This window comes from Cucurbita pepo, chromosome 20, assembly GCF_057944985.1.
Source record: "Cucurbita pepo subsp. pepo isolate OVF chromosome 20, ASM5794498v1, whole genome shotgun sequence".
Classification (NCBI taxonomy): domain Eukaryota; kingdom Viridiplantae; phylum Streptophyta; class Magnoliopsida; order Cucurbitales; family Cucurbitaceae; genus Cucurbita; species Cucurbita pepo.
Genome location: NC_141817.1, coordinates 843899 through 871028, shown reverse-complemented (window position 1 = coordinate 871028; position 27130 = coordinate 843899). Strand labels below are relative to the sequence as shown.

General features: G+C 36.9%; 4 protein-coding genes across 4 annotated transcripts; 3 read left to right on the top strand and 1 right to left on the bottom strand.

Annotated features, from left to right (window-relative positions):
* The first annotated feature begins 3537 nt into the window (after window positions 1-3537).
* LOC111782617 (putative auxin efflux carrier component 1c) lies at window positions 3538-6653 on the top strand. Its single transcript, XM_023663399.2, has 6 exons — window positions 3538-4906; window positions 4980-5229; window positions 5308-5393; window positions 5635-5792; window positions 6083-6159; window positions 6272-6653. Exons 1-6 carry the CDS (start codon window positions 3667-3669, stop codon window positions 6336-6338), a joined length of 1878 nt encoding a protein of 625 aa, XP_023519167.2. The 5' UTR covers window positions 3538-3666; the 3' UTR covers window positions 6339-6653.
* A 4232-nt stretch (window positions 6654-10885) lies between these two features.
* On the top strand, window positions 10886-15716 carry PMEAMT (S-adenosyl-L-methionine-dependent methyltransferases superfamily protein). Its single transcript, XM_023663915.2, has 12 exons — window positions 10886-11171; window positions 11267-11382; window positions 11807-11944; window positions 12047-12184; window positions 12840-12983; window positions 13733-13843; window positions 13933-14074; window positions 14469-14749; window positions 14884-15045; window positions 15141-15194; window positions 15280-15354; window positions 15432-15716. The coding sequence occupies exons 1-12, from the start codon at window positions 11150-11152 to the stop codon at window positions 15528-15530; spliced, it is 1482 nt and encodes a 493-aa protein (XP_023519683.1). The 5' UTR covers window positions 10886-11149; the 3' UTR covers window positions 15531-15716.
* A 108-nt stretch (window positions 15717-15824) lies between these two features.
* LOC111783042 (tubulin beta-5 chain-like) lies at window positions 15825-18311 on the bottom strand. The gene is made up of 3 exons (XM_023663916.2): window positions 17832-18311; window positions 16847-17116; window positions 15825-16760 (listed from the first exon to the last, which is right to left on the bottom strand). The coding sequence occupies exons 1-3, from the start codon at window positions 18223-18225 to the stop codon at window positions 16084-16086; spliced, it is 1341 nt and encodes a 446-aa protein (XP_023519684.1). The 5' UTR covers window positions 18226-18311; the 3' UTR covers window positions 15825-16083.
* Window positions 18312-22607: 4296 nt separating this feature from the next.
* On the top strand, window positions 22608-26125 carry LOC111783016 (WUSCHEL-related homeobox 1). Its single transcript, XM_023663886.2, has 4 exons — window positions 22608-23034; window positions 23112-23435; window positions 23840-23913; window positions 25493-26125. Exons 1-4 carry the CDS (start codon window positions 22854-22856, stop codon window positions 25943-25945), a joined length of 1032 nt encoding a protein of 343 aa, XP_023519654.2. The 5' UTR covers window positions 22608-22853; the 3' UTR covers window positions 25946-26125.
* Window positions 26126-27130: the final 1005 nt, after the last annotated feature.

The window sequence follows — 27130 nt, the reverse complement described above, 5'->3', positions numbered from 1 at the left end:
TAAGTTCATCATTAGTAGATATTGTCCGCTTTGGCTCGTTACGTTGTCAACCTCATTCGTTAGGATTTTATAAAAAAAAAAAATGTTTCGTTACTCTCTCCAACCGATGTGGAATCTCACAAGACCGACCTTTAAGAGATAGAAAGATCAGCTCCACTTCGACAATAAAGGATAACATGAACGAAGTAACTATTGTTACAACTTTCAAGGAGGCCATTTGAAACGACCATCGAAATAGAAGTTCCAAACAATACCAATGTCTCTTTCTTTCCACCGTGAAGTGTACGAGATGAGTGCACGTTTGGGCGAGCGCATTCGATTCTAAAGCCCGTTCCTAAACCACTACCTATCGAGCGTAAATATAATTTCATAGGGTTTTAAAAAAATTAATATTTATTAGAGTGGTAAGTAACAAAAAAATATATATATTTAATTAAAAAAATATAAAATGGAAAAAGCATGGCAGTGCGTGCGAAAGAGCATAGTGTTTGGGAGTTTGGAATCTCAATGGAAAGAGAGAGAAATAAAGAGAGCTCCTTTTTATTATTTATTATTAATTAATTAATTAATTATTTTTAAATTTTGGGGGCACACCCATAGACCTTCATCATTCACTTCCCCGCACGCCTTCCACTCCGCTCTAAAATAAAAATAAAATAAAATAAATAAAAATTAATGGGCAGATTCCTGTTTCCAATATCCTATTTATTTCCTCTAACCAATGTCAGCACATAATTAATTATATTTCAACACCAATGTCCCCAACGCTTATTATTTTCATCTGTCACACCCATTCTTTTATATATATATATATATTTATTTATTTAATTCATATAACTTTGTTCCATTTTTTTAATTTTACTATAAAATAAATAATCTGATGATTTGGCTTCAAGTATATATGTTCATACATTAAAATTTCCAAATAAATAACCAAATCAATTTAATATATCCTAAATCAACTGCTTTTTTTAAATTATTATTTAACAAATTCAAGAACCAATAATAGACTATACGACTGAAAATAAATAAATAAATAAATATAACCACATATTTTAAATATTATCCCTGCCCCCTTCCCAAAATATAATAATAATAATAAACATTTACCCAATTAATATATATATATATATATATAAAGGAATTTCCATCTTAATTTTAGAAATTTAAAGCGAAATAATTATATAAATAAATAAATAAAAATAGCAACTCTATTAATATATTTAATTAACTAATTATAGTGAAATTAAATGCAACTTTATCTTTTATTTTTAGTTGTTGGGGACAAAGTAATTATTAATAATCAATTTATTGTACAATATTAGGGACATAAACACTCCCCCTTCCCTTTTTTGTCCAAATAAAGAATACCTTAAAAATACCATTTTTTTTAATTATATGATTAATTGAGCTATATTTAAATTACAGGTTAACGGTATAAGTTGGATGTATGGACGTGTTTTAATTAATATAAATTTGATTTGTAGGGTACGTCTTAGCTAGCTAGCTATCAAAATAAACGGCTCGACTTTTTTTTTTTTTTTTTTTCATTTTATAATCACATTGTTTGGCATAGTCCCATATAGAGTGGATCGACAAACTTGATTAGTTATAATTAAAATTGGTTGGAGAAAAGGAGTGTGAAATCATGAAAGTCGATATGAAAAATTAATAGTTCTTTGTTTCTTTCTTTTGACATTTTAAAGTTGTTTGGTTGGCTAAAAGATACCACTCTAAAACTAACGTTCAACTTCTCGTACCCTGTATTTATTGTGCTGAAAAATGATTTATTATAGTCGATAATGTATTTCAGCACTAACCTTCTACACTTTTTGTTTGTTCGTACCTACTAAGATAGCATCAATATACGTATTCGTGATTTCAAATAATATCACATGAAAGCTAACACATGGTTTTGATACAAGTTGTACAGTTGTGCATATTAACAAAAGTTGACACAACGTCTCGTCGATTTTGATTCAGTATTATACACACGAACTTTTTCCTGTTGTTATTGAATTGGGTAATTGTGAGATTCTGTGATGTCCCACATTGGTTGGGGGAGAACAAATCACCCTTTATAAGCGTGTGGAAACCTTCCCCTAGCAGACGCGTTTTAAAGCCTTGAGGGGAAGCCCGAAAGGGAAAGCCCAAATAGGACAATATCGGCTAGCGGTGGATCTGGGTCGTTACAGATTCCCACATGGGTTAGAGATGATAACGAAATGTTCTTTGCGTTTTAAAGCTGTGAGGTCGACGATGATATGTAAAGGGCCAAAACAGACAATATTTGTTAGTGGTAGGCAGCTTGGACTGCTACAGTACTTAACCTACACGAAAATACATCGAACTAAATAGATTTTTGTTGATACATATCGTAGCACGATCGATGAATGTAGAATGTGACGTGATTGATTGGAAGGGAAATAGAGGGGGTGATGGAATTAGGGTTAAGTCCAATGAGATTGGAGAGAAATATAAGAGGCCAAAGTAGAGAATGAATAATTTAGGGTCCACATGATGGGTATCACTTCTTCTCATGCATTTGTCCTTCTTCTCCATTTCAATATCCATTTAGTTTCACACATTCCCTTGTGTTTTTAGTGCCTACATTCACTCCCTTCTCTCTTTCCTATATGCATGTTTTCTTTCTTTCCTCTATTTTAACTTCGTCTCCATCCTTTCAACGTTCATCGAGTCGATCATAATCAAGATTAGGACTTGCCCTATTACGATTGACACTGTTTACCAAACTTTGCACTGAGAATTAATGGTGGGTACGGAAAATATTTGCTAAAACCGTCGTACTTCGAAAATTCTCTACTACAAGTATATGGAAAGACTAATAAATGGAAATATCTAACTATAATTTAGTACTAAATATCTGAGTATAACAATTGTTTTAAGACCAGACATAGCACAGCGATAGTGAGATACCCATATACGAAACTAGTGATTGTGAGATACATTTTACGGTATTGAGATTTTGGTAAAAGGGTCATGAATAAACTACAAGGATATAGGACAGGAAGGGTCGTTGTACTCTACGACACGTGTGGAATCGTAACGTATATGAATAAAAGGACATAGATACACAAAATGGTATTGGTTTAATACTAAAGATATAAAAAGAAGAAGAAAAGGTAGAGAAAAAGCTGTGCCCAAACAGAGCCTAAAAGAAACCCCACCTTCCAACAAAACTCTGTTTTTTTTTTAATTTTGGTGATTAACAAATACGATAGAGCCATACACTAAGCTCATATAGCATATGAAATTCAAAACTATTATCCTCCAAAAACCCAAATCCAAACACACTTGAAAACAAAAGGCAAAAAAACAAACCCATTTGATTGATTTTAAAATACCCAAAAGAAAAAGGGGGAAAAGTTGAAGAACTCCCACGCTCTGTTCTCTTGCTTTGAGGACTGCAGCAAGTGCAACAAGCCTGCTCGCAATTCTCAAAGCTGAATTAAAATTCTTCGTTTTCTACTTTTTGCCTTTTTTTACTGTTTATTGCCTTAAGATTCACCATTCCCATAAACCAAAACACATGCCCTCTCACTTCATCGTCTTCTTCTACTCAGCTTCCTCTGTTTTTCTCCTCTGAGTGATCCATACCCATTTTCTTCATCTGGGTCAGCTCAGAATCAAAAGAACAAGAACAAGATGATTAGCCTTTTAGATTTTTATCATGTGATGACCGCAGTGGTTCCTCTCTATGTGGCCATGATTTTGGCTTATGGGTCTGTGAAATGGTGGAAGATCTTCACGCCTGATCAGTGCTCTGGAATCAATCGTTTTGTTGCTCTGTTTGCAGTGCCTCTTCTGTCTTTTCATTTCATCTCCACGAACAATCCCTATGCCATGAACTTGCGGTTTATTGCTGCTGATACTCTCCAAAAACTCATTGTTCTTGCTGTTCTTGCGGTTTGGAGCAATATAAGCAAAAGGGGTTGTTTAGAATGGACGATTACTCTGTTTTCCCTGTCGACTCTGCCCAATACTTTGGTTATGGGGATTCCTCTGCTTAAAGGGATGTATGGAGATTTCTCAGGGAGCTTGATGGTTCAGATTGTTGTACTTCAGTGCATTATTTGGTACACATTGATGCTGTTCATGTTTGAGTATCGAGGAGCTAGAATGCTGATTTCTGAGCAGTTTCCAGACACTGCTGGCTCTATAGTATCAATCCATGTTGATTCCGACATTATGTCGTTGGATGGAAGGCAAGTTTTGGAAACGGAAGCTGAGATTAAAGAAGATGGGAAACTCCATGTGACTGTGAGGAAATCAAATGCCTCAAGATCAGATATCTTCTCGAGAAGATCTGTGGGATTGTCTTCTACAACTCCGAGGCCTTCAAATTTGACCAATGCAGAGATTTACTCTCTGCAATCTTCTCGGAATCCAACTCCCAGAGGCTCAAGTTTTAACCATACTGATTTTTACTCTATGATGGCTGCCGGTGGAAGAAACTCTAACTTTGGCTCTTCTGATGTTTATGGCCTTTCGGCATCGAGAGGGCCGACACCTAGGCCGTCCAATTACGAGGAGGAAGGGGGCGGCGGCGGCGGCGGCGGTGGCAACAACGGCGGAAAGCCGAGGTTTCATTACAATGCCACAACAGGGGGCACTGTTAATGCTAATGCTAATGCTAATGCAAATCATTACCCTGCTCCAAACCCAGGAATGTTTTCACCAACAGGATCCAAAAACGCACAACCCAATGCTAAGAAGCCTGCCAATGGGGCTGTAGCGCAGCCGAAAACCGAGGATGGAAGCAGAGATTTGCATATGTTTGTGTGGAGTTCGAGTGCTTCCCCTGTTTCTGATGTGTTTGGAAACCATGAATTTGGGGCTCATAATGATCAGAAGGATGTAAGATTGGCTGTTTCTCCTGGAAAAGGTAAGTTTCATAAATGGATTAGATTTTCCTTTAAGTTTTTCATCCGTTTTTGTTAATGGGATTCATTTTTCAGTGGAGGGTCGTAGAGAAAACCAAGAAGAGTACGCAGAGAGGGAAGATTTCAGCTTCGGAAACAGAGAGATTATGAACAGTAACAACAACAATGGCGGAGCTGAGAAAGTCGGCGATGTTAAACCCAAAACCATGCCACCCACCAGTGTCATGACAAGGCTCATCTTGATCATGGTTTGGAGAAAGCTCATCAGAAATCCCAACACTTACTCCAGTTTGATCGGCCTCACTTGGTCCTTAGTTTCATTCAGGTTCATCTCTTCTTCAAAATCCCATATGGGTTTTCATTTAAGCTCTGTTTCTGATTATATTTTTTTTCATCATTTAAGGTGGAACGTTGAAATGCCAGCCATTGTTGCAAAATCGATATCTATACTATCAGATGCAGGGCTTGGAATGGCCATGTTTAGTCTCGGTAAAGCTCTTAACATCCATTTGTTTTCCTTCTTTATTTGCTCTGTTTTTCAAAATAAAGCATAAAACAGAGCTGTTTCTGTCTCTGTTCTTCATCACTTTTCTGCCTGCGATATTGGATTTGATTCAAATGGGTTGGCGGTGATGGTGGTGGTGGTGGTGATGATGAAAGTTGCTTTAAGAGCAATAAAAAAAGGGAAAGAGAAAGCGTGCTTATAGCTAAAATGGTGTGCTTTTTGCAGGGTTGTTCATGGCTTTGCAACCAAGAATCATAGCATGTGGGAATAGCATAGCAGCCTTTTCCATGGCCGTGAGATTCCTTACAGGACCAGCTGTTATGGCTGTTGCTTCCATTGCTGTTGGCCTTAGAGGAGTTCTCTTACGTGTTGCCATTGTCCAGGTCTCTCCTTCTCTCTCCTCTGCTATTTTCTCTGACATAGCCTTCTTCTTCTTCTTCTTCACTTCATATACTCCAAAAAAGTAGTGCCCTTTCAAATGGGTATTGAAAAAGATCGTTGCTTTTTGGTGTTCTTTCTTGTTCATGGTAATATAATAAGAAGCAAACAAGAATAGAAGCAGTGAAATCAACAAAACTTGTGTAATTAAGGACCTGTTTGGTGATCTGTTAGGAAACAAACATCTGTCCCTCTGTTTAACATGTTGTTTTCCTTCTCTTTTTTGGAACAACAGGCAGCTCTCCCACAAGGAATTGTCCCCTTCGTGTTTGCCAAAGAGTACAACGTACACCCCGACATTCTTAGCACCGGGTATGTATACTCTCATTTATCTTTCATAAACGTTTCAAATCTACTGTTAGTGATAATAATTCTCAAGATTGTTAGTGGTGAGCTTGAGCTGTTATGGTTCGTGGGTTTGCAGGGTTATCTTTGGGATGTTGATTGCTTTACCGATCACGCTTGTTTACTACATATTGCTGGGGATTTGAAGGTGTGGAGAGAAGGGTTTGGTCAGGCATGGCTGCGGCCGCCATGAGAGGCCATTTCAAAAAGCTTCAAAGCTTTGGGAGAGAAGGATAAAGAGGGGAGAGAAGTCAAAAGGAGGAGGAGAAAAGAGGAGAGATTGAGGGAATTGGGATGAATGAATCTTCTTTGCAACTAGAAGGAAAAGGAGGATGAAAAAAAAGAAAAAAAAAAAAGAAAAAAAAAAAGGCTGTAAAATCATTATGTTTGGTAGTTAATTATATAAGGAAAAAAAAAGTGTTTTGGATTTTCTCCCACTTTTTTTAATTGTTATTTATTTACAGATTTTTCCCATTCCTCTCATTTATAGTACAAAAAAATCAATTAAATACAACAAAATATCACTAGAATATAAATAATAAATATTTTAATCACTTCTTTATTTAAATATTGTTGGATGATAAAAGTCTCACGTCCCCTAATTTAGGGAATTATCATGGGTTTAGAAGTGAGGAATACTAACTCCATTGGTACGAGCCCTTTTGGGGAAACCCAAAGCAAAGCCATGAGACCTTATGCTCAAAGTGGACAATATCATACCATTGTGGGGAGTCGTGTTCGTCTAACATGGTATCAGAACCATGCCCTAAACTTAGTCGTGCCAATAGATTAGTAAATCCTCAAACATCGAACAAATAACTCCAAAAGAAAAGGAGTCAAGCCTCCTCGAAGGCAGTAAAAAATGACTAAGACTCCAAAGGAGCCGAGCCTCGATTAAGGGGAGGCGCATTTTGTTCGAGGGAAGGTGTTGGATGATGAAAGTCCCACATCGGTTAATTTAGAGAATGATCATGGATTTATAAGGAATACTAACTCCATTGGTCTGAGACCTGTTGGAGAAACTCAAAGAAGTGGACAATATCATACCATTGTGAAGAGTCGTGTTCGTCTAACAAATATATTTGAAAATTCCATCCATCCTCGAGATCGAACTTCACTTTTAACTGTGATTAAGTTAATTTACGAGTTCAATTTTTAACTATGGTTAATATTTGAAGTTTACCGTGAGTAAATTTTATATTAATTGGATTTAGAAATTAATATATTTCGCATATAAATTACGGGGTGCTAACATAATAATAATAATAATAATAATTAAATTGATATTTAGACTAAGAAGAAGGCCCCTCCTTTGAATTTGGGGGACAAAAGCCACAATCCAAATTTATTTTTTCTATTTATTATTTATTATTTTTTTTCACACTCCTTTCTACATCTTCTAAATTCCTTTTAATTACATAATACACCTTTTACTGACACCTTTTTCTTTTCTTTTTCTTTCTCTTTTTTGTTTTTTTCTCTCTATTTACTTTAAATCTCCAAAATTCTCTCTTTTGGTAAACTTTTAAGCTTTCAAAAAGATTAATACCGATCAGTTGTAGAGGTGAACGAAACATTTCTTATAAGAGTGTAAAAATCTCTCCACAGTATGTGCGTTTTAAAATTGTAAGGTTGATAACGATATATAACGAGTCAAAACGGACAAGATCTGCTAGTGGTGGGTTTGGATTGTTACATCGGAATATAGTTCGAATTATCAAATATCAATGTTTTATTCTACAGTAACAATAATAAAAAAGTGTAATGCCTTATGCCCAAAATTTGAATCGAGATTGAAAATCTAGATTCGACCATGTTACTTGCTCGTCGTTTCTAAGAGTGAATACTACTATCCTCACAAACCAACACAAGTCCTATCAATATGTTTTGTCTTCACTCACAGGTTTACTAAAAAAAATTTAGAGTATATCGTCTGACATAGAATTGCTCTAAGCTAAATAGATTTATTTTTTAAGTTTTTATAGTTGAGCTGTTGGAAAGGAAGGTGTCTTCCTTCTCGGTGGCTCAGTCACAAGAATATCACTGTTGGGTATGTTTAGCTTAGAGCAATTTTACATGTAGATGAGTTGTATAAATTTTCCTATGAAACACGTGATTGACAATAAAACATGCTAAAATGACCTGTGACGATAATTTATACTATTAAATAACGTAAAAAATAATTAAACAAATGTTTAGAAATTAGGAATTATTGGAATTTATAAATATGACGTGGACATGCATGAATATGCATGGGAATGAAAGAGGCTTGTTAGAGAAGCTCAAATCAAATAAAATGATTAAAATGTAAATTCAATAATTACTATTAAAAAGGTTTAATAATTATAAAATATAATAAATATCGAAGTTAAGGACACGTCACTAATGCTTCCCTGATGGGTATCAAAGAATGCTCATACCCATATCCATTAACTTAATACTCTATTTGCATGCTTAATTATGATTTAAACCCATTTATCGCAATAATAATAATAACACATTTTATTTTAAATAATATATATTTTTATATTAAAAAAATGAATCATCATATTTAGTCAAAATCATATAAAAGTGATAATTCCCGTTTCATTGGTAATATTATATATTTAAAAATTTATGGATTATATTTTCATGTGAATTTTGGTTAAAAAGTGAACATAAACTTATTAATAAATATAACTATAAAATTAGAATTAAATAATTGTGCAGTAAAATTAGTCAAAATGCGTAAAAATGACTCGAAACTTTACCTTTATATATTTAAGATAAAAAGAAATTGGTAGGGCTTATTTATTTATTTATATGTATATATAAAATAAAGAGAAATATAATAGGGACATGACAGCCCACAAAAGATTGTCGTGGGGAGGGCCGACCCGACAAAATTTAGTGGCAGACAATCTAAACTTTGCCCATAAGTGATGGACGCTTTTCCCTTTTTTTTTTTTTTCTTTTTTTTTCTTTTTTCTTTTTCTAAATTACTCATTTTTTCTTCCTTTTCTGCTGCCGATTTTTATTTTTTTTAAAATAAAATAAAACCCCAAACGAAAAATCACTAACTCTAAATATAAATTGAAATTTAATAATAATAAGAATCACGTTGCCAATTTGTTTTTTAAAATCGCACAATATTATTATTCCAATTACTTTTTTCTTTAATATGCACCCGATTTCCTTGGTTGCACGTGCTAAGGATGCTGACTTTCCCACGAATTTTACTCTATTTTAATTTTAAAAATATTTCCACTAAAAAAATATAAAAAAAAAAAAGAAAATTAAAATTTACTGTTGTTGGTCCATTTAATATTTTCTTAACAATATATTAAAATAATTAAATGGAAACTTTAATATTTACCACTAAAATGGGCCACACGTGCTAACCAGCTCCGAGTCAGTGCCAGGAAATGCCCGTTGGATTTCGGAGGAGCATCAGCAATTACCGCCAATCTATATTTGGGCCTCCACGAGATGGGCCTTTTACAAATTAAGAAATTGGGCCTTTGCAAATTAAGAAATTGGGCCTTCCATCCTCGAGCCCGGTCCATTTAAAATTAAAATTGATATAAAATTATTTAAATATTACTTTCTTGGTGGTTGATGGTGATGGGGCAAGGCAAGAGGCATGTGACTCGAGACAGAATAGATAATAGCGCCAAAAAAGATGACGTGGCTGTCAGTGCATTGTCAGTGTTGCTGCTGTTTTGATTCTCGAGATTGATGGCTTTTGATTTTTTATTTTCTGGTCCCACGTGTGATACATCCTCCACGTGCCACTCACACGTGCCACTCTCCCACTTTCCCCTCCACACTTCTCGTCCAAATCTTTCCCACGATTCCATGGGGTCCACCTCCCACCTAACAGTTTAAAGCTTTCAATTTTTAAAATTACCTTTATTTAGCATTTAAACTTAATTTCTAAAAATGTTTTTCTTATTGCCAAAATTAAATATCATTCATTATAAAATAGTTTTAAATGCCACGTCAGCTTAAAAATAAATAAACCATTGAGTTATCCTTTTAAATCATTTTCTTAAAATTCAACGACTAAATAACATATATTTTAAAATTTGAGAAATTAAGAGACTTATTTTCGATTTAAAAGCTGATTTTATTTTTTTCCATAAAAAAAAAAAAGTAAAAAGTTGATGACCACACATTGATTCCCGAATCTCTTCATCCACAACGCGACAACCAGTTTCTGAGTTATGACGTTGACAAATAAAGAAAATAAATAATAATAATAATAGATGCTTCCCATTATTTAAAAGTTTAATAAAATTATATATTAACAAAATAGACATTATTATAAATTTGGAACTGAAATCAAAGAATAAACAAAAGTGTTGCTAGATCCAATCTTAACTATATAAATTATCAACACGTGACAATTCAAATAAAAAACTATAGGGGTTTCAATCATTTTTGTCTTATTATATAGTTTGTGGTATTTTTAATTTAATCTGCATTTTTTAAATAAATATACCAAAATGAATATTTATTATTATGATATAACAAAATTCTTGTAAATTGTAATTACGATTTTATTAAAGCTCAATATATATTTCTATTAAAAAATATTATTAAATTATAAGGCAAAAATTATAGAGATTTAAAAATAAAATAAAATAAAATGAATGCAAGTAAGAATGATAAGTAGGAAATGGTTGAGTGAGGCGGCGAAAATTGCGTTTCAAACTCGGGGACTTGTATATAAAGAGGCCCTCCATAGTTGGGGAACTCGCTGGCAACAAATTTTCGACGTCAACACAGAGGGAGAAGCGTTTACAGTTCCTTCAACATCTTGCTGCATGCAGCAGAGAGGAAGACTAAACAACCGAAGATCCAGGAGCTTTTCCAGATCCCGCCTCGCTGTTGAGGGTTCATAGGCCTTGGAACTTGGTTAAATTTCTCGTCCTCCTCATTTGTACGCTTTCGATCTCGGTTCTCATTGGCGGCAATGGCTCCTACTAACAATGGCGGTAAAACTCTGGTTTTCTTTGTGTTCTTATTCACACGGTGTTTGTGTTTGTGTTTTGATTTTTCTGACTAGATCGGTTGCTTTTGTGTTTCAAAGTACAAGAGCGCGAGGTGCAGAAGAACTACTGGATGGAGCATACTGCGGATTTGACAGTGGAGGCGATGATGCTTGACTCCCAAGCCTCTGATCTTGACAAAGAAGAGCGACCTGAAGTAATGCTTCTCGATTCATCTCCTTCATTAACATTACCTTCATTTCTTCTGTTTGAATTGATTGTTTGGTTCGATGGTAGATGCTGTTGTTTTGTCCGGTTTTAGATCTGTCTTCTCGCTCTTTGCTTGGTTCCGAATGTTACATTGTAGAATAGAATTTTACATCTTCTTCCAATGTTTAGTACCATAGGTTTTGAAAAATCTCCTTCCCTATTTCCCGTAGCATAATTGAGACTAATTCCAGTTATGAAGCTTTTGGATTCGGTTTCTTCACCAGATCTCAGGATTATATATGAGTTGGACTAAGCGACGGAGTTAATTCGTAGTTTACGTTTCTCCATTTTTATTTTTAGTTATGGAAATGCTAGATGTATGGTACATCAGTGTTCAAGATATGCAGAGTTCTTAACCTGTTCATCTTCAGGTACTGTCCTTGCTTCCTCATTATGATGGCAAAGCCGTATTGGAACTCGGAGCTGGAATAGGCCGTTTTACTGGCGAATTAGCCCTGAAGGCTGGCCATGTTATTGCTCTAGACTTCATAGAGAATGCTATAAAAAAAGTAATGTTAAAAATCCATTTCATATCATGTCAAAACGTGATTGTTGTTTTATACTTGCATGGAATTCTTTTATATCTTATCATCTTAATGTTCAAACTATAGAATGAAAGCATCAACAAACACCACAAGAACGTCAAGTTCATATGTGCCGATGTGACATCTCCAGAGCTTAGCATTTCTGATGAATCTATTGATTTGATATTCTCAAATTGGCTGCTCATGTACTTATCTGATAAAGAGGTATTAACCTAGCTTTTGGTACTATGGTAGCCACTGGATGCGTACTATATGTGATTTGAGTTTTTAACTTTCCAATTATCAATGACTTGTGTATATGTATGGTTTCTGGTTGGTTGTTTGTTCAAAATTGCATTATTTGAAGTTGTTTTCTAATTGAGGACATAAAAGTCCAAATCCAATCTCTCCCTTCGAAGAAAAATGGTATTAGCTCATTGTCTAGACCGAGGTAGCTGTGGCTAATTCTTAGTTCGACCAACTAATGATCTGAACAATATATACTTTTTTTCTGTGCTACCGAACATAATCAATTTGGTTTGTTCAATAACACATAATTTGGCTAGCAGAAAGTATTTCAGATTTCTTTTTTGGTATCCAGATGGCACCAAGAATTTCAGGCTTTCTTTTTTCTTGTAGCTGTTCTACTGCACATGACACACGTTTTATAGAATAACAGATCTATTCTATTTATCTACTGTATTCTTTTGTTATTAGGTGAAATTTCATTCAATTGTTTCCCCTTCAGCCTACATATTTCTTCGATCGGAGATATTGTTCATTAAATCCTTGAGTTTAATTATTTTTGTAATCTTTGTGAGATTAAGCTTGCTTATTATTTATTTTTCTTATTTTTAAAAAAATGATGTTATAATTATAGGTGGAGAATTTGGCTACAAGGATGATTAAATGGCTGAAAGTTGGTGGATATGTATTCTTCAGAGAGTCATGTTTTCATCAGTCTGGAGACTCTAAGCGCAAATGCAACCCAACACATTATAGGGAACCCAGATTTTATACAAAGGTCATCTTCGTCAGCTTTTTTATTAGTTTCATTAGTTTTTACTCCTTTGAAACCATGAGTTTTTGTGGCATTAACTATCTGACAATGACTACTAATTCCTTGCTTTTCAACTTCAACATATCGTTATCATAAACAAATTATAATAAAATAGCCGTTAAATATTAGTTGTCTAATTGGTCCCTAAATTTTAGAGTTATGAACTGACATAGTTAATTAGACACAAAATTGGAAGTTCAGACATCTATTGGACATTTAAAAAAAAAAAAAAAAAAAAGACCTCACAACCTTGAAAGTTCAAGGACTAAACTTGTGATTAACCTAAAATCAATAGATTGTCATCTGATGGTGCTGTGCTGAAATTACAATTGAAAAGTGATATATAAAGGGCAATTCATTTATGCACTAGTCCTGATTATATAGCTTATAAAGAAAATATTTTTCCAGGCTCAATCTTGAACGTGGTCTTTAGGCACAAAAGACTTCACGAACCTTTTCTGATTCAAAATGGATTTTAATTTTACTATACACATATGATTATTTAGTTGTCATTTGAATTGCACGACTTTACATCCTTGCCATTCCTTTTGCTTCTCATAATTGTACAAGACAAGTATGTCTGATGATGTGTGCCAGGTTAATTCCATATTTGGTCTTGCGAGTGAAGTTTTTCCATTTATACTAGGCATATGAGTGGTTAGAATATAGAAGATGGCGTTCCCAGCTTGATCCTTTTTTTGCATCATTCACAGATTTTTAAGGAATGCCAAATGCGAGATGAGTGTGGAAACTCCTATGAACTATCCCTTGTAAGCAGCAAATGTATAGGGGCTTATGTTCGTGCTAAGAAGAACCAAAACCAGGTACTTGCTGGTGGAAGTTGGTTCCATTGTTCCTCTTTATGCTTCTTAATGTTTATAACTAACAAAATGCACATTTTGTTATTACGTAGATCTGCTGGATTTGGCAGAAAGTCATTTCACAGGAAGACACACAATTCCAGAGATTCTTAGATAATGTTCAATATAAATGTAATGGGATTCTGCGCTACGAGCGTGTATTTGGTCAAGGTTTTGTCAGTACGGGAGGAATTGGTAAGCCTTTTCTTGTGCCCTGCTGTCGTTGTCTCTCTAAATATTCAATGCCAATGTATTTAGATGTTTTAATATAATTAGGTTAGTACATTGCAATTTGAGTATGTTTTGGGCAATATTTGACCACTAAAGAATCTTGGTTATTTCAAGGTTTATAGGATTATGATCTGTCAACCTCTATTTGTATAATGTTCCGTGTGGAAATATATCATAGTTGGTAAGTGAAATTAGTTTGTTTTGTATGAAAAAAAAAGAAAATCTATATTAGCTTATTATAATAAGAAGTTAGGCTTGTAAATGTACATAGGTTAATCATTGTTTATGACAGCATCTGACTATTCGTACTCCCACGAACTTTTTGTTATTGATTAAGTTCACCTTTCCGTTTATGTAGAGACCACCAAAGAATTTGTTTCAAAGCTAGAATTGAAGGCTGGTCAAAAAGTTTTAGATGTTGGTTGTGGCATTGGGGGAGGTGACTTTTATATGGCAGAGAACTTTGATGTCAAGGTTGTTGGCATCGATCTCTCCATCAATATGATTTCTTTTGCCCTCGAGCGAGCCATTGGACGCAAATGCTCAGTTGAATTTGAGGTTGCTGATTGTACCACAAAAACCTACCCAGATAATACTTTTGATGTGATATACAGTCGGGACACAATATTACACATTCAAGTAAGAAAAATCTCCACCTTCTTCGGGAATCTCATTTTTAAACAATTATCAGCATTCATTTTCTAACCTGTAAAATGATGTTCCAATATGGTAAATCCTGCTATTTATGTCACTCGTCTATTGATCTATTGCAGGATAAACCTGCGCTGTTTAAATCCTTTTACAAGTGGTTGAAGCCAGGAGGTAAGCTTCTTATCAGTGATTATTGCAGAAGTGACGGAACTCCGACAGAAGAGTTTGCTGAGTATATCAAGCAGAGAGGATATGATCTACATGATGTGAAGGCATATGGTCAGGCAAGTTTAACCACATCTCATTCAGCTCTCATATGGTTAGTGTCTCTTGATTTTTAAACATGCAAGCTCATTCTGCATTTTATATCTTCCAACAGATGCTGAGAGACGCTGGCTTCGAGGATGTCGTTGCAGAGGATCGCACTGATCAGGTATTAATGTTTATTCGTAGATCCATAGTAGTCAAAACTATGCCGTGCTTTCGAATCTAAAATCCTACATGTTCGTGCCCTTCAGTTCATACAAGTCTTGGAACGCGAGTTACGTACTATTGAAAAGGAGAAGGAGGAATTCATTCAGGACTTTTCTGCGGTGAGTTTTTCACATTTTTTTCCCAATACTTCGTATTTTGGTGTTCTTCCTCTTATTTGGAATTGAATTCAATTCAGGAGGACTATAACGATATAGTAGACGGTTGGAAAGCCAAACTCGTCCGAAGCTCGACTGGTGAGCAAAGATGGGGACTCTTCATTGCCAAGAAGAAGTGATTGTTAAATTTATGCTATATTTGTAGTTTGTTGTTTTTGATTTGAAGTCATTTGCTACCGTGAGTAACTAGTTGTTTCTACTGGGATATGGATATCCATCTCCCCTAAGTACCTTGTACCTTGTTCATTTGATCCGAACAATTTCCTTTTCGTTTTCGAATAACTAAACGATGTGTTTAGAAACAATTTCTTGTTCGTCCACAAAACCATGTTCTTGAACGACCACACGACTAAGTTAGCAGTGAAGTAATACTCGTGTACGAGTTATGCTTTCCATTTATAGGAAGTCTAAAATGGAGAAAAGGAACTTTTTACTTCATTGATATGGCTTTCTTAGTACAGCAACAACTTGGGAACATACACGATACAACACAGATTCTTTCATATTTGGATTTGAGATTTGCAATCTGCAGCCCAACACCATGTTACTGCATGACTATTTGTACTCGCTGACATAACCTCGAACATTGCTGGATCGTCTACGGTGACACGAAACAGCTCAATTTTCGGCGTCCCCAGCATCATCATCTCCATAGTCAATGTCTTCAACAGCTCAATTTTCGGCGTCCCCAGCATCATCATCTCCATAGTCAATGTCTTCATCAGCAGTGGCATCTTGATACTGTTGATACTCAGCAACAAGATCATTCATGTTGCTTTCTGCTTCAGAAAACTCCATCTCATCCATTCCCTCTCCTGTATACCAATGCAAGAAGGCCTTCCTTCTAAACATGGCCGTGAACTGCTCACTCACTCTTCTAAACATCTCCTGTATTGAAGTTGAGTTTCCAACAAAAGTGGAAGCCAATGGGAACCCTTTTGGTGGAATGTCACAAACACTAGATTTCACATTGTTCGGAATCCATTCTACAAAATACGAAGAGTTTTTGTTCTGCACGTTCATCATCTGCTCGTCTACTTCTTTCGTACTCATTTTACCTCGAAACATGGCAGACGCCGTAAGATATCTACCATGGCGTGGATCCGCTGCACACATCATGTTCTTGGCATCCCACATTTGTTGTGTCAGTTCGGAAACAGTCAGCGTTATGTACTGCTGCGATCCACGAGAGGTCAAAGGTGCAAATCCAACCATGAAAAAGTGAAGCCGTGGGAAAGGGACTAAGTTCACAGCTAGTTTTCGGAGGTCGGAATTCAGCTGGCCAGGGAATCTCAAGCAGCAGGTAACTCCACTCATTGTTGCTGAAATTAGATGGTTCAAGTCCCCGACTGAAGAAAGTAGAACAAACACCAATTTTTTAGAACTTGCAGGGTACAATCAAATGCTTCAATCGTCTAAATTTGAAGGTACTTACAACTTGGAGTGGTGAGCTTGAGGGTCCTAAAACAGATATCATAGAGTGCTTCATTGTCAAGTACCATACATTCATCAGCATTCTCTACCAGCTGATGCACTGAAAGAGTAGCATTATATGGCTCCACAACAGTGTCTGACACCTTTGGAGATGGAAACACTGAGAAAGTCATCATCATTCTATCCGGATATTCTTCCCTAATCTTGGAGATTAGAAGAGTCCCCATTCCAGATCCTGTTCCTCCTCCAAGTGAGTGACACACTTGAAACCCTGAAACCGTTAATATAAGTTAGAAATTACGAACTTCCACAATAGTATGATATTGTCTGTCCATTTTGAATATAACCCTAAAAGGTCTCGGAGATATGTTCCCTAATTAGCCGATGTGAGACTCCACACCAACAATCCTTAACAAATATATATGATCGATTTGGTCGGCTGGTGGATCGAATTCACACTCAATTGCATCATCCAATATGCTCCCGTGAATTGGTTGAGAGATAGAGATAGGGAGGGGAGTGGGATAGAGGAAGCTTAGTAATTGTGAAAGAAAAAATCCGCCCCGCCATAGCAGGCAGGTTGGTTCCTCTGTCGTAACCGGGGTTATTAATGAATCTGTGAGATGAACACCACTCTCCACGATATTGTCCACTTTGAGCATAAAGTCTCGTGACTTTGCTTGGGCTTCCCGGCTTCCCCAAAAGGCCTTCCCCAAAAGGTCTCATACATATGAATGTAGAGAGTATTCTTTGATTATAAACCTACGATCATTCCCTAAATTAATTGATGGGACTTTCATCATCCAACCGAATCTACATATCCTAAAGACCAGAAATTCTTCGTTGGTAGTAAATTAACCGTGCATGAACACCCCTTATCCCGGTGCTCATGATGCACTACGAAACCTCCACCGTGTCGGGGTATATACATATATATAGAAATCTATGAATTAAAGGTTAAAGAGAGATGGAGAAATGGTTATTACCCTGAAGAGAATCACAATTCTCAGCCTCTTTCCTGACAACATCGAGCACTGAATCAATAAGTTCTGCACCTTCTGTGTAATGGCCTTTAGCCCAATTGTTGCCGGCGCCGGATTGGCCGAACACGAAGTTGTCTGGTCGGAAAATCTGGCCGTACGGCCCGGTCCTAACGGAGTCCATGGTTCCCGGTTCGAGGTCCATCAGCACCGCCCTCGGAACGTACCTTCCCCCGCTCGCTTCATTATAATACACACTCGCTCTCTCCAGCTGGAGTTCTGAATGTCCGGCGTAGCGCCCAGTCGGGTCGATCCCATGCTCGTCGCAAACCACTTCCCAGAACTTCGACCCGATTTGGTTCCCGCATTGCCCTCCTTGAATATGAAGAATCTCACGCATTGTCGCTTCGCAGCCGAGGGCAAAACCGGAACCACCACGATCTATTTTCCAACGGCCACGGGCAGTAATGGGACGAGTGGAGGGGTTCGTTATTTATCATAACGGCTTGGAATCAACGGACGGTTGGAGATTAGAGGAGGGAATAATGATCGGACGGTCCAGACATGTCCGTCCCATCTGAGGTAATATAAAAAAACCGGCTCCTCCTTGTTCGGCGGTTTATTAAGTGGAAAACACGGTTGCCATTTGTCGGTCTTGCAGGCACTCTCGCCGGCTGTTAAGGGCTTTCAAGGAAATTTTAAAATTCACTTAATACATAATTACCAAAATGCCCTCAACCCTAAACTCAAAAAACAAAATTAAAAAAAAAAAAAAAAAAAAAAACAAATTTGTGATTTAAAAAAAAGAATATTATAAATATATTAGAACTTTGTTCCCTCTTTTGTCTTAATTCTTAACTTTAACTTTGCTAAAATCCAAACATAATTTTCATTTTTTTTTTCTCATTAAACATTTAACTTTTTTTTTTTGTTGCTAAATTTCAAATTATATATATATATATATATATATATATATATATATATATATATATATATATATATATATAAAGTCTCGAGGCTTTACTTTTAGTTTTCCCAAAAGACTGTTACACGAACACGACTCTCTACAATGGTATGATATTATTCATTTTGAGTATTTCTCGCTTTGCTTTGGGTTTCCCCAAAAGGCATGTGGAGAGAGTATTGTTTTTTTATTATAAACCGATGATCACTCTAAATTAGCCGATGTGAGACTTTTATGATCTAACAAAAACCTCGTACAAACAGTGATAGCATTCCTTACATAGAAACTCGTGATCTTCCCCTTAATTAGCTAATATGAGACTATTCTCACAACAATTCTCAACAAAACCACCCTCCCAAGTGTGAGCCAAACCCATCGTAAAAATCATAGCAAGCCTCATACGAACAATACCCGATCCATAGTTTAAGACAATACGCTCGATCGAGATCCAAAGATCAAATCTCTTACCCTAATTGCACTTCAATTTAAGAACCCCTTTTTGATTACTTGGGGATTCATATGCAAACACCTGGGGGAAAGAAATGGTTTGGTAAAGGTACAATGCATGCATAATTCTGAATCATTATAGATATGGAAAATTGGGTTCTTATTACATTGTTGGTCCCTGGAAATATATGTCCTTTGTAAATCATGGTAAGCAGAGGAGTAGGAAGAAGTGTTGCATAAATTAGCATCAAAATGGCATCTTTCTTTCTGCTCCTCTTCTCTGCCTACGCTTCGTTTTTTAATATTCATTAACACAAACCCTTTTTTACTCCAAAAACCCTAAACCCTAATAATTATTTACAACTTTAGTCCCTCAAATACTCCCTTTTTGCATTTTAGTACCTTAAAACTTTCAATTTTTTATCCAATAAACCCTCGTAATTTGAATTATATCTAAATAGGTCCTTAACGGGTTAAACGTTGTTTAGAATTCACGCCGACAAAATTGACACGAATTTAAACACGAACGAATTTGAATTTTCTTTTTATCTCTGATTCTGAATGTGTAAAAAAATTTGAGTAAAAAAGAAACCCAAAAGGTTTAATTTTTTTTGTCTCTCTCTCACACAACCATGCACTGCAATGGCATTAACGAGACATAACTGCATAAAGTGGGGGCGATGTTTTCTGAGACAAGACATCCTTATTTTTCACCTTTTAATCACCAATTTAACTCACTGTTAATTAACTAATTAATTTTATCATTTTTTTAAACTAAAAATTGTGTGTTTCCATTCGAGAACGGAAAGGTTGTGTTGAGGATTGTTAGGAGAAGAGTCGGCTAATTAAGGGAATGTTCAAAGTGGATAATATCGTAGTATTGTTGATGGTCGTGGTTCCTAATAGATATTTTCAAAAAAATATTTGGTTGAGGTATTTTGAACGTTGACGGAGAACTTGATAACATAAGATGTGAGTCATCAAATGCTCGAGTAGATGAGGGTACGATTACGAGTTCTACCACATTCACATGTTCGGGTGGAAATGTTTGACGAAGAACGAGGTTTCGCGCATGATTAGCAATGCATGTTTTGGAGTTTTGTAGCTATAAGATCATGATTTTTTTTTTTTTTTTTTAGAAAAAAATAAGGATAAAAAAGTGATTAGACAATAAATATTGTTGGTGGTTGGGTGGGTGGGTGAATTCATTTTCCAATAAATATTATTTACAAAATTAACATAAGAATTGAAGTAAAAATGGAAAAAAAAAATAATAATATTGGGAGACAAAAAGGGAGGTTGATTACGTATTGGATGATCCAGAGAATTGGAATGTGTTGGTTCATCAGCTGGTGGCTTTTGTTTTTGTTTTGAGTTGATAATATCCATGCATTTACTTACCACTTACCTGCTTTACCACCCATCATACTTCTTCCTCAATAACATTAAAAACCTGTCGTGTTTTGCTCACGAGTTGACTTCCTTCCTTCCATCCATGTCTTCTAATAATTCTCCGACCCATTTTGAGCTATCTACTAGGAACCACGACACTCCACAATTGTGTTTGATTATAAAAAAAAACACGAAATGGGTTTGTGTTTGATCCAAAAATCCAATATTTTTGGTGTTTTTTTATATATATATGAATGGATTGGGGGTTGGAGATTGTGATGGTTTGGTATTATTCCTGATATATATTACACAATGTAATAGACACGACAGATTATAAATACGCAGAGACAGACAGTAGGGTTTTCAGAAACAGCAGTGACTAGCCTTGGTCCTCTACCCAACAATCTTTTTTTTTTTCTTTTTTTTTTTTAATTTTCTTCTCCTAGAAATAATTAAACAATTATTATGGGTTTCATTTCAAAATTGTTTCTGTATGGGTCTGTCTTAGAGAGAGAGAGAGAGAGGCTCGAAAATTGAGTCATTCCTATCATAATGGCCAATGGACTATTCTGGAGAGAGAGAAGGTAGAAAAAAGGTGCATGGGGTTAGCAGGACATGGATTCAGATATTGGACGTCCATTAAATTCAACGTCTTGTAATAGAGAACGCATTTATCTAAGTCTACAATTAGTCGATATTATTCTTTTTGAAACGCATTTATTAGTCTTCTTGTTAACTGAGGTGAGATCTCACAATTCACTTCCTTTTAGAGCCTCCATCCTCACTAACACTCGTCCCTTCTCCAATCGATGTGGGACCCTCAATTCACTCTGTTCAAGACCCAATGTCCTTACTGACATATCGTCTCGTGTCCACCCCCTTCAGGACTTAGCCTCCTTACTGGAGATTGACACACCGCCTCATGTCCACTCCCTTCAGGGCTCAACCTTCTTGCTGATACATTGTCTGGTGTTTGACTTTAATACCATTTGTAATAGACCAAGCCCACCGCCAGCAGATATAGTCCTCTTTGGGCTTTCCTTTTCGAGTTTCCTCTCAAGATTTTTAAAATACGTTTACTAGAGAGAGGTTTCCACACCCTTAAAGAATGTTTCGTTCTCCTCTCCAACCAATGTAGGATCTTACAATTCATCTCCCTTTAGAGCCTACATCCTCACTAGCACTCATTCCCTTCTCCAATCGATGCAGGACCCCCAAATTCACCCCTTTCGAGACCCAACGTCCTTACTAGTATAACGTCTCGTGTCCACCCCCCTTCAGGGTTTAGCCTTCTTACTAGAGATTGGCAAACCGCCTCATGTCCATCCCCTTCAGGGCTCAACCTCCTTGCTGACACATTGCCCGGTGTCTGACTCTAATACCATTTGTAATATACCAAGCCCACCGCTACCAAATATAGTCCTCTTTGGGCTTTCCCTTTCGAGCTTCCTCCCTAGATTTTTAAAACGCGTTTACTAGAAAGAGATTACTAGACCCTCAAAGAATGCTTCGTTTTCCTCCCCAACCACACAAAGAATTTGTCTACAAACCACAAATCTTTCTCTAATGGAGCAAAACTTATCCAACCAAGCTCCCACCACTATAAAAAACTAGTCAATGAGGCCACACACAACACGTTGTATTCGTAACATCTCATGCCCAAAATTACTTCCAACACCTCATTCTTAGAATTCACGACTCGATTGTCTCAACATTCCTTACAACATGATTACGAGCAAAGACTAGACAAAACACAGAAAGGAAGAGAGAGAAATGGAGGAGGATAGGGAGATGGAAGAGGAGGGTAAAAAGGGAATGGAAACGTAGAAAAAGACAGGAAAATAAAAGAGAGAAGAGAGGCAGATTGGATTTAGAATAAGAGTGAAAGGCACGAGACATTAGGAAGACAATTAATGAGAGCAAACCATAAAACAAAAAACACACAAATATTATTGAGTGTGATGAGAAGCTTATGATAACCCTCATCATCGTCACGTCGCTTTTCAATCACCACTCCCCAAAACACACTAAAACCAACAACCCTCACCCCAGAATTCCACGCCTTTCCTTTCCTTTCCTTTCCTTTCCTTTCCTTTCCTCTTCCTTCTTCTTCAATGGCGCCTATCCCACTTTCCCCTAAACCCTCCATTTTTCCACTCCCTTTCACCTCCTCTTCCAAACCCATCAACGCTTTTTAACACCGACCTCTCCTTCCTTCAACCAATATGTGGATGATGGGTTACAATGACGCCGGAGATTTGAACTTCCCCACCGATTCCTTCACTCCTCGCCGCCTTAGGCCTCTCCTTCCTCGCCCTCTCTCTTCTCTTTCCTCCACCGCCCCCGTTAATCCTCCTTTCAACCTTATCCACACCAACGATTTCTTCTCCCAATTTCACCACATGGGTATCTTCTAATTCTCTCTCTTTTTATCTCTACTTTTTGTTTCTTCTATTGTTCATGTGTTTCATGTGTGGTTGCAGCCACCGTGACTGATCAGACCAAGAGAGAGTTGAACAACGCGCCACCGCCCGTCGTGGTTAGCTCGCGGTGGAACCCTACGCCGGAGCAGTTGAGAGTGCTGGAAGAATTGTATCGGCGGGGGACTCGAACTCCCTCCGCCGATCAAATTCAACATATCACTTCTCAGCTTCGTCGGTATGGTAAGATTGAAGGTAAGAATGTGTTCTATTGGTTTCAGAATCATAAAGCTAGAGAACGCCAGAAACGACGTCGTCAGATGGAATCCGCCAACACCGCCGACCACTCCGCTCGCGAAGCCGGAATCCTTGAAAGGAAAGATTCAGGTCCATCCCCTTACTACCCATCTCTTTGTAATCAACAAAAGTCAAAAACATAAATTTACCCAATTTAATCCCTATTTTTACAATTTTTTTCTATTTATTTTTATGGAAATTGGAGCGACAATTCATCGATTCAATTACAATTTATAAGAAAAATATAATATAAAGTTCGAAACGAATTTTTAGAATCTCAAATTTCAATATGAATAGCATACTTGGAGATTAAATCGGAATTTATGTAACATTTTTACGAGTTAAATGGACATCTATGAACACAATTAGACGGAGTATTTTGGGTAGGACGATGATTCCCTTTTTCAAATTTTTTTGTTGGGTTGTTCTAAACATTCTATTTGTTTGTTGAAACGTAAAGTCGTAGTCTTTTTTGTTTTACCTTTTGTGAACAGGGTCGGGTAGGACAGTGTATGAAGAACAGACCAAAAACTGGGCACCCTCTTCCAACTGCACTACACTTCCGGAGGTCTCTATTTTTTTTTTCTCTCTCTCTCTCTCTCTCACCTTCTTTCTTAATTTCTTCTTCCTTTTCCCTATACTATACTAACCTGTTCTAAAGAGGAACGGAACATTTTTTATAAGTGTGTGAAAACCTCTTTCTAGTAAACACATTTTAAAACTGTAAAATTAATGACAATATCTGCTAACGATGAACTTGAGCTGATACAAATGGTATTAGAGCGAGTCACCGGGTCATGTGTCAGCGAGGACGCTGGCCCCCCAAAGGAGGTGGATCATGTGATACCACATTGCTTATAAGGGTATGAAAACCTCTCTCTAGCACACAAGTTTTAAAACCGTGAGGCTAACCACGATATATTTTGAGCCAAAACCGATAATATAATGGAATTTGACTATTACAAATGGTATTAGAGTCAATCATCGGGCGGTGTGCCAGCGAGGACACTGGGCCCACAAAGGGGTGGATTGTGAGATCTCACATCGGTTAGAGAAGGGAATGAAGCATTCCTTATATGAGTGTGGAAACCTCTCCTAGCAGACACGTTTTAAAACCATGAGACTAACCACGATACGTTACGGGCTAAAGCGGACAATATTTGCTAGTGATGGGATTGAACTTACAAATGGTATTAGAGCCAATCATCAGGTGGTGTGCCAACGAGGACACTAGGGCCACAAGGGGGTGGATTGTGAGATCCCACATCGGTTAGAGAGGGGAATGAAACTTGCGAAGGGATTGGACTATTACAAATGGTATCAGAGCCAATCATCGGGTAGTGTGCAAGTGAGGACACTGGGCTCCTAAGGGGTGGATTGTGAGATCTCACATCGATTAGAGAGGGGAATGAAGCATTCCTTATAAGGGTGTGGAAACCTCTCCTAGCAAACACGTTTTAAAACCATGAGACTGACCACGATACGTTACGGGCCAAAGCGAACAATATCTACTAGCGATGGGATTGAGCTATTACAAGTGGTATCAAAGCTAATCATTGGGCGGTGTGCCAAAGAGGACACTGGGCCCACAAGGGGGTGGATTATGAGATCCCACGTCGTTTAGAGAGGGGAATGAAGCATTCCTTATAAGAGTGGAAACCTCTCCTAGTAGACGCGTTTTAAAATCGTGAGGCTGACCACAATACGTTACAGGCCAAATAAGACAATATCTGCTAGCGATGGAATTGGACTATTACAAATGTTATCAGAGTCAATCATCGAGCAGTGTGACAGTGAAGACACTGGGCCCACAAAGGGGTGGATTGTGAGATCCCACATCGGTCAGAGAGGGGATGAAGCAGTTCAGTTCAGTTCAAGTGTGGAGAGAGAATAATTAGTGTAGAATAATTTATGGTAATGATTATGAAAACATCCCCATGCATGAGATGAGATGATGATGCATTTTGAAGAAGAAGAGAAGAAGAAGAAAGCGGTTTGTTTGTTGGGAAATGAAAAGCCTCTAAAAAGCTGCATTCCTTCCTTTCTGTCGGCTCTATAACCTGCCTCTTACCAAACTTTGGACATCATTTTGGGCTCCGCGCCTTTCCATACAATGCTTTGGATTTAAGCCTTTCTTTTCCACACAGGAGTCTGCTCCCATTCAACCACCGCCAACCCCTTGCACCACACAACATGGATGGGTCAAATTCCAAGACTTCCTTCGAAACAACAACAACAACAACACCAACGCACCCTCCTCCTCCTTGCACTTCATGCATTCTCCCCCCACCACCGCTCTCGACGGCGGAGGAGCCCAGCTCATGATGAACACAGCCCCCATCCCAATCCCCACCACCACCGCCGCCGCCTCCACAGTTACAACAATAATGCACTCAAAATCTCATATTGGAGGCTTTGCACCAAATGGGGTGGAGGAATTGGAGGAATCAGAAGAAGCTGAAACCCTTCAACTTTTTCCTTTGTGCAGTGAGTCACGGAATGGTGAGATTAGTGAAGGGAAAAATGGGTTTGAAACGGTGGGAAGTTCAGCTAATATGACTCCACTTCAGTTCTTTGAATTCCTTCCATTGAAGAACTGACCTTAATTTGGTTGCTTATTACTCTCATACTCATCAAGGCTAGAGGGTTTAAGTCAAGCTTGTAGTGAATATAGATTTTGTTTGAGCTCCCAACTTTTGTATTTATGAACGTAAAAGTTGATGGGGTTTGTGTTTTGAGATGTTTTATTCATGGATATTGGTCAACACTTTCCTTTGCCATATGGGTTTTTCATTTCATGGCCGAAATCGTGCACATCGCCCTTGTTGCGTTCGAATCAACTGTTATAGTAAAATGCTTCTATTCGTTCGTAAATTTAAAATTTTGTAGAAACTCAAACCAGTGAAGATTAATTTAGTTAGAGAGAACATGATTGTTAATACAGATATCGTGTTAAATCATTATTCTATACAAAAGTTTAAGTTGATGGGCTATGATATATTTCCGTCAAACCCTTTTCATATTTAAGGTTTTAATTTCAAAGACAAAATTTTTAACCATGAGAGAGATTTTCTGAGACAATTCTCTCTAAGTAACTTGGCAAAATAGCTCCATAACTTCGGGAGAAGGGATGCCTTCTCATAAAGGGGTTGTAATGACTAGACCCGAGCACCTGTTTACAAAAAGACACAGATTTCCGCAAATGACTATATATATCATATAGTCATCATGTGATTGTAAAAACTATAAGAATAATGCACATTCTCTCTTCTTTCTACGGCTCAATAATTTGGTTTCCTAAAAATGTAATATCATCTTTTCTCCGTGAGGAAAATAAAATTTCTACTTGTGGAATTGATTTGTAATTTGTTGATTCTTTCGGAAAGGGTTTTAATCTGTTTTTACTCTGAACTATGCTCAAATTGATGGAAAATAAGTGACTTTTGAATCACGAAGTATATTATTATATTAGATCCTCGCGTAGTTAAAACGGTATTGAGTTGAACAATAAAAGAAAGTAAGGTTGAGAAAGAATTAAGGGAATGAGATGAAATTAATTAATTAAGGAGAAGAGAATTAAAGAGAGGTGGCAGAAAGAAAGAGAAGAAGAAGAGAGTGTGGCAGTGGTTTGGGGCCATATTGTTTATAGATTTGTAAGACAAAAACAGGAGAAAGTGACAAGACTTCAACCTATACCTTCCTTTGGTTCCACATATTATAACAAAGTTTCTCCTTAATTGAGTGAGTTTTGAGCCATCCAATATCATCCCTTTCTTTCTTTTTCG

Bases quoted from the DNA above. Each gene is read 5' to 3' on its own strand.
- LOC111783016 (XM_023663886.2), top strand. From the start codon at position 22,854: ATGTGGATGATGGGTTACAATGACGCCGGAGATTTGAACTTCCCCACC. The intron at 23,436-23,839 runs GTCCATCCCCTT...TTTTGTGAACAG, and splicing joins CCTTGAAAGGAAAGATTCAG to GGTCGGGTAGGACAGTGTAT. The intron at 23,914-25,492 runs GTCTCTATTTTT...TTTTCCACACAG, and splicing joins ACTGCACTACACTTCCGGAG to GAGTCTGCTCCCATTCAACC.
- PMEAMT (XM_023663915.2), top strand. From the start codon at position 11,150: ATGGCTCCTACTAACAATGGCG. The intron at 12,185-12,839 runs GTATTAACCTAG...TTATAATTATAG, and splicing joins TGTACTTATCTGATAAAGAG to GTGGAGAATTTGGCTACAAG. The intron at 13,844-13,932 runs GTACTTGCTGGT...GTTATTACGTAG, and splicing joins CTAAGAAGAACCAAAACCAG to ATCTGCTGGATTTGGCAGAA.
- LOC111783042 (XM_023663916.2), bottom strand. From the start codon at position 18,225: ATGCGTGAGATTCTTCATATTCAAGGAGGGCAATGCGGGAACCAAATC. The intron at 17,117-17,831 runs GTAATAACCATT...TAACGGTTTCAG, and splicing joins GAATTGTGATTCTCTTCAGG to GGTTTCAAGTGTGTCACTCA. The intron at 16,761-16,846 runs GTAAGTACCTTC...TACTTTCTTCAG, and splicing joins CAAGCTCACCACTCCAAGTT to TCGGGGACTTGAACCATCTA.
- LOC111782617 (XM_023663399.2), top strand. From the start codon at position 3,667: ATGATTAGCCTTTTAGATTTTTATCATGTGATGACCGCAGTGGTTCCT. The intron at 4,907-4,979 runs GTAAGTTTCATA...TTCATTTTTCAG, and splicing joins GGCTGTTTCTCCTGGAAAAG to TGGAGGGTCGTAGAGAAAAC. The intron at 5,793-6,082 runs GTCTCTCCTTCT...TTGGAACAACAG, and splicing joins TACGTGTTGCCATTGTCCAG to GCAGCTCTCCCACAAGGAAT.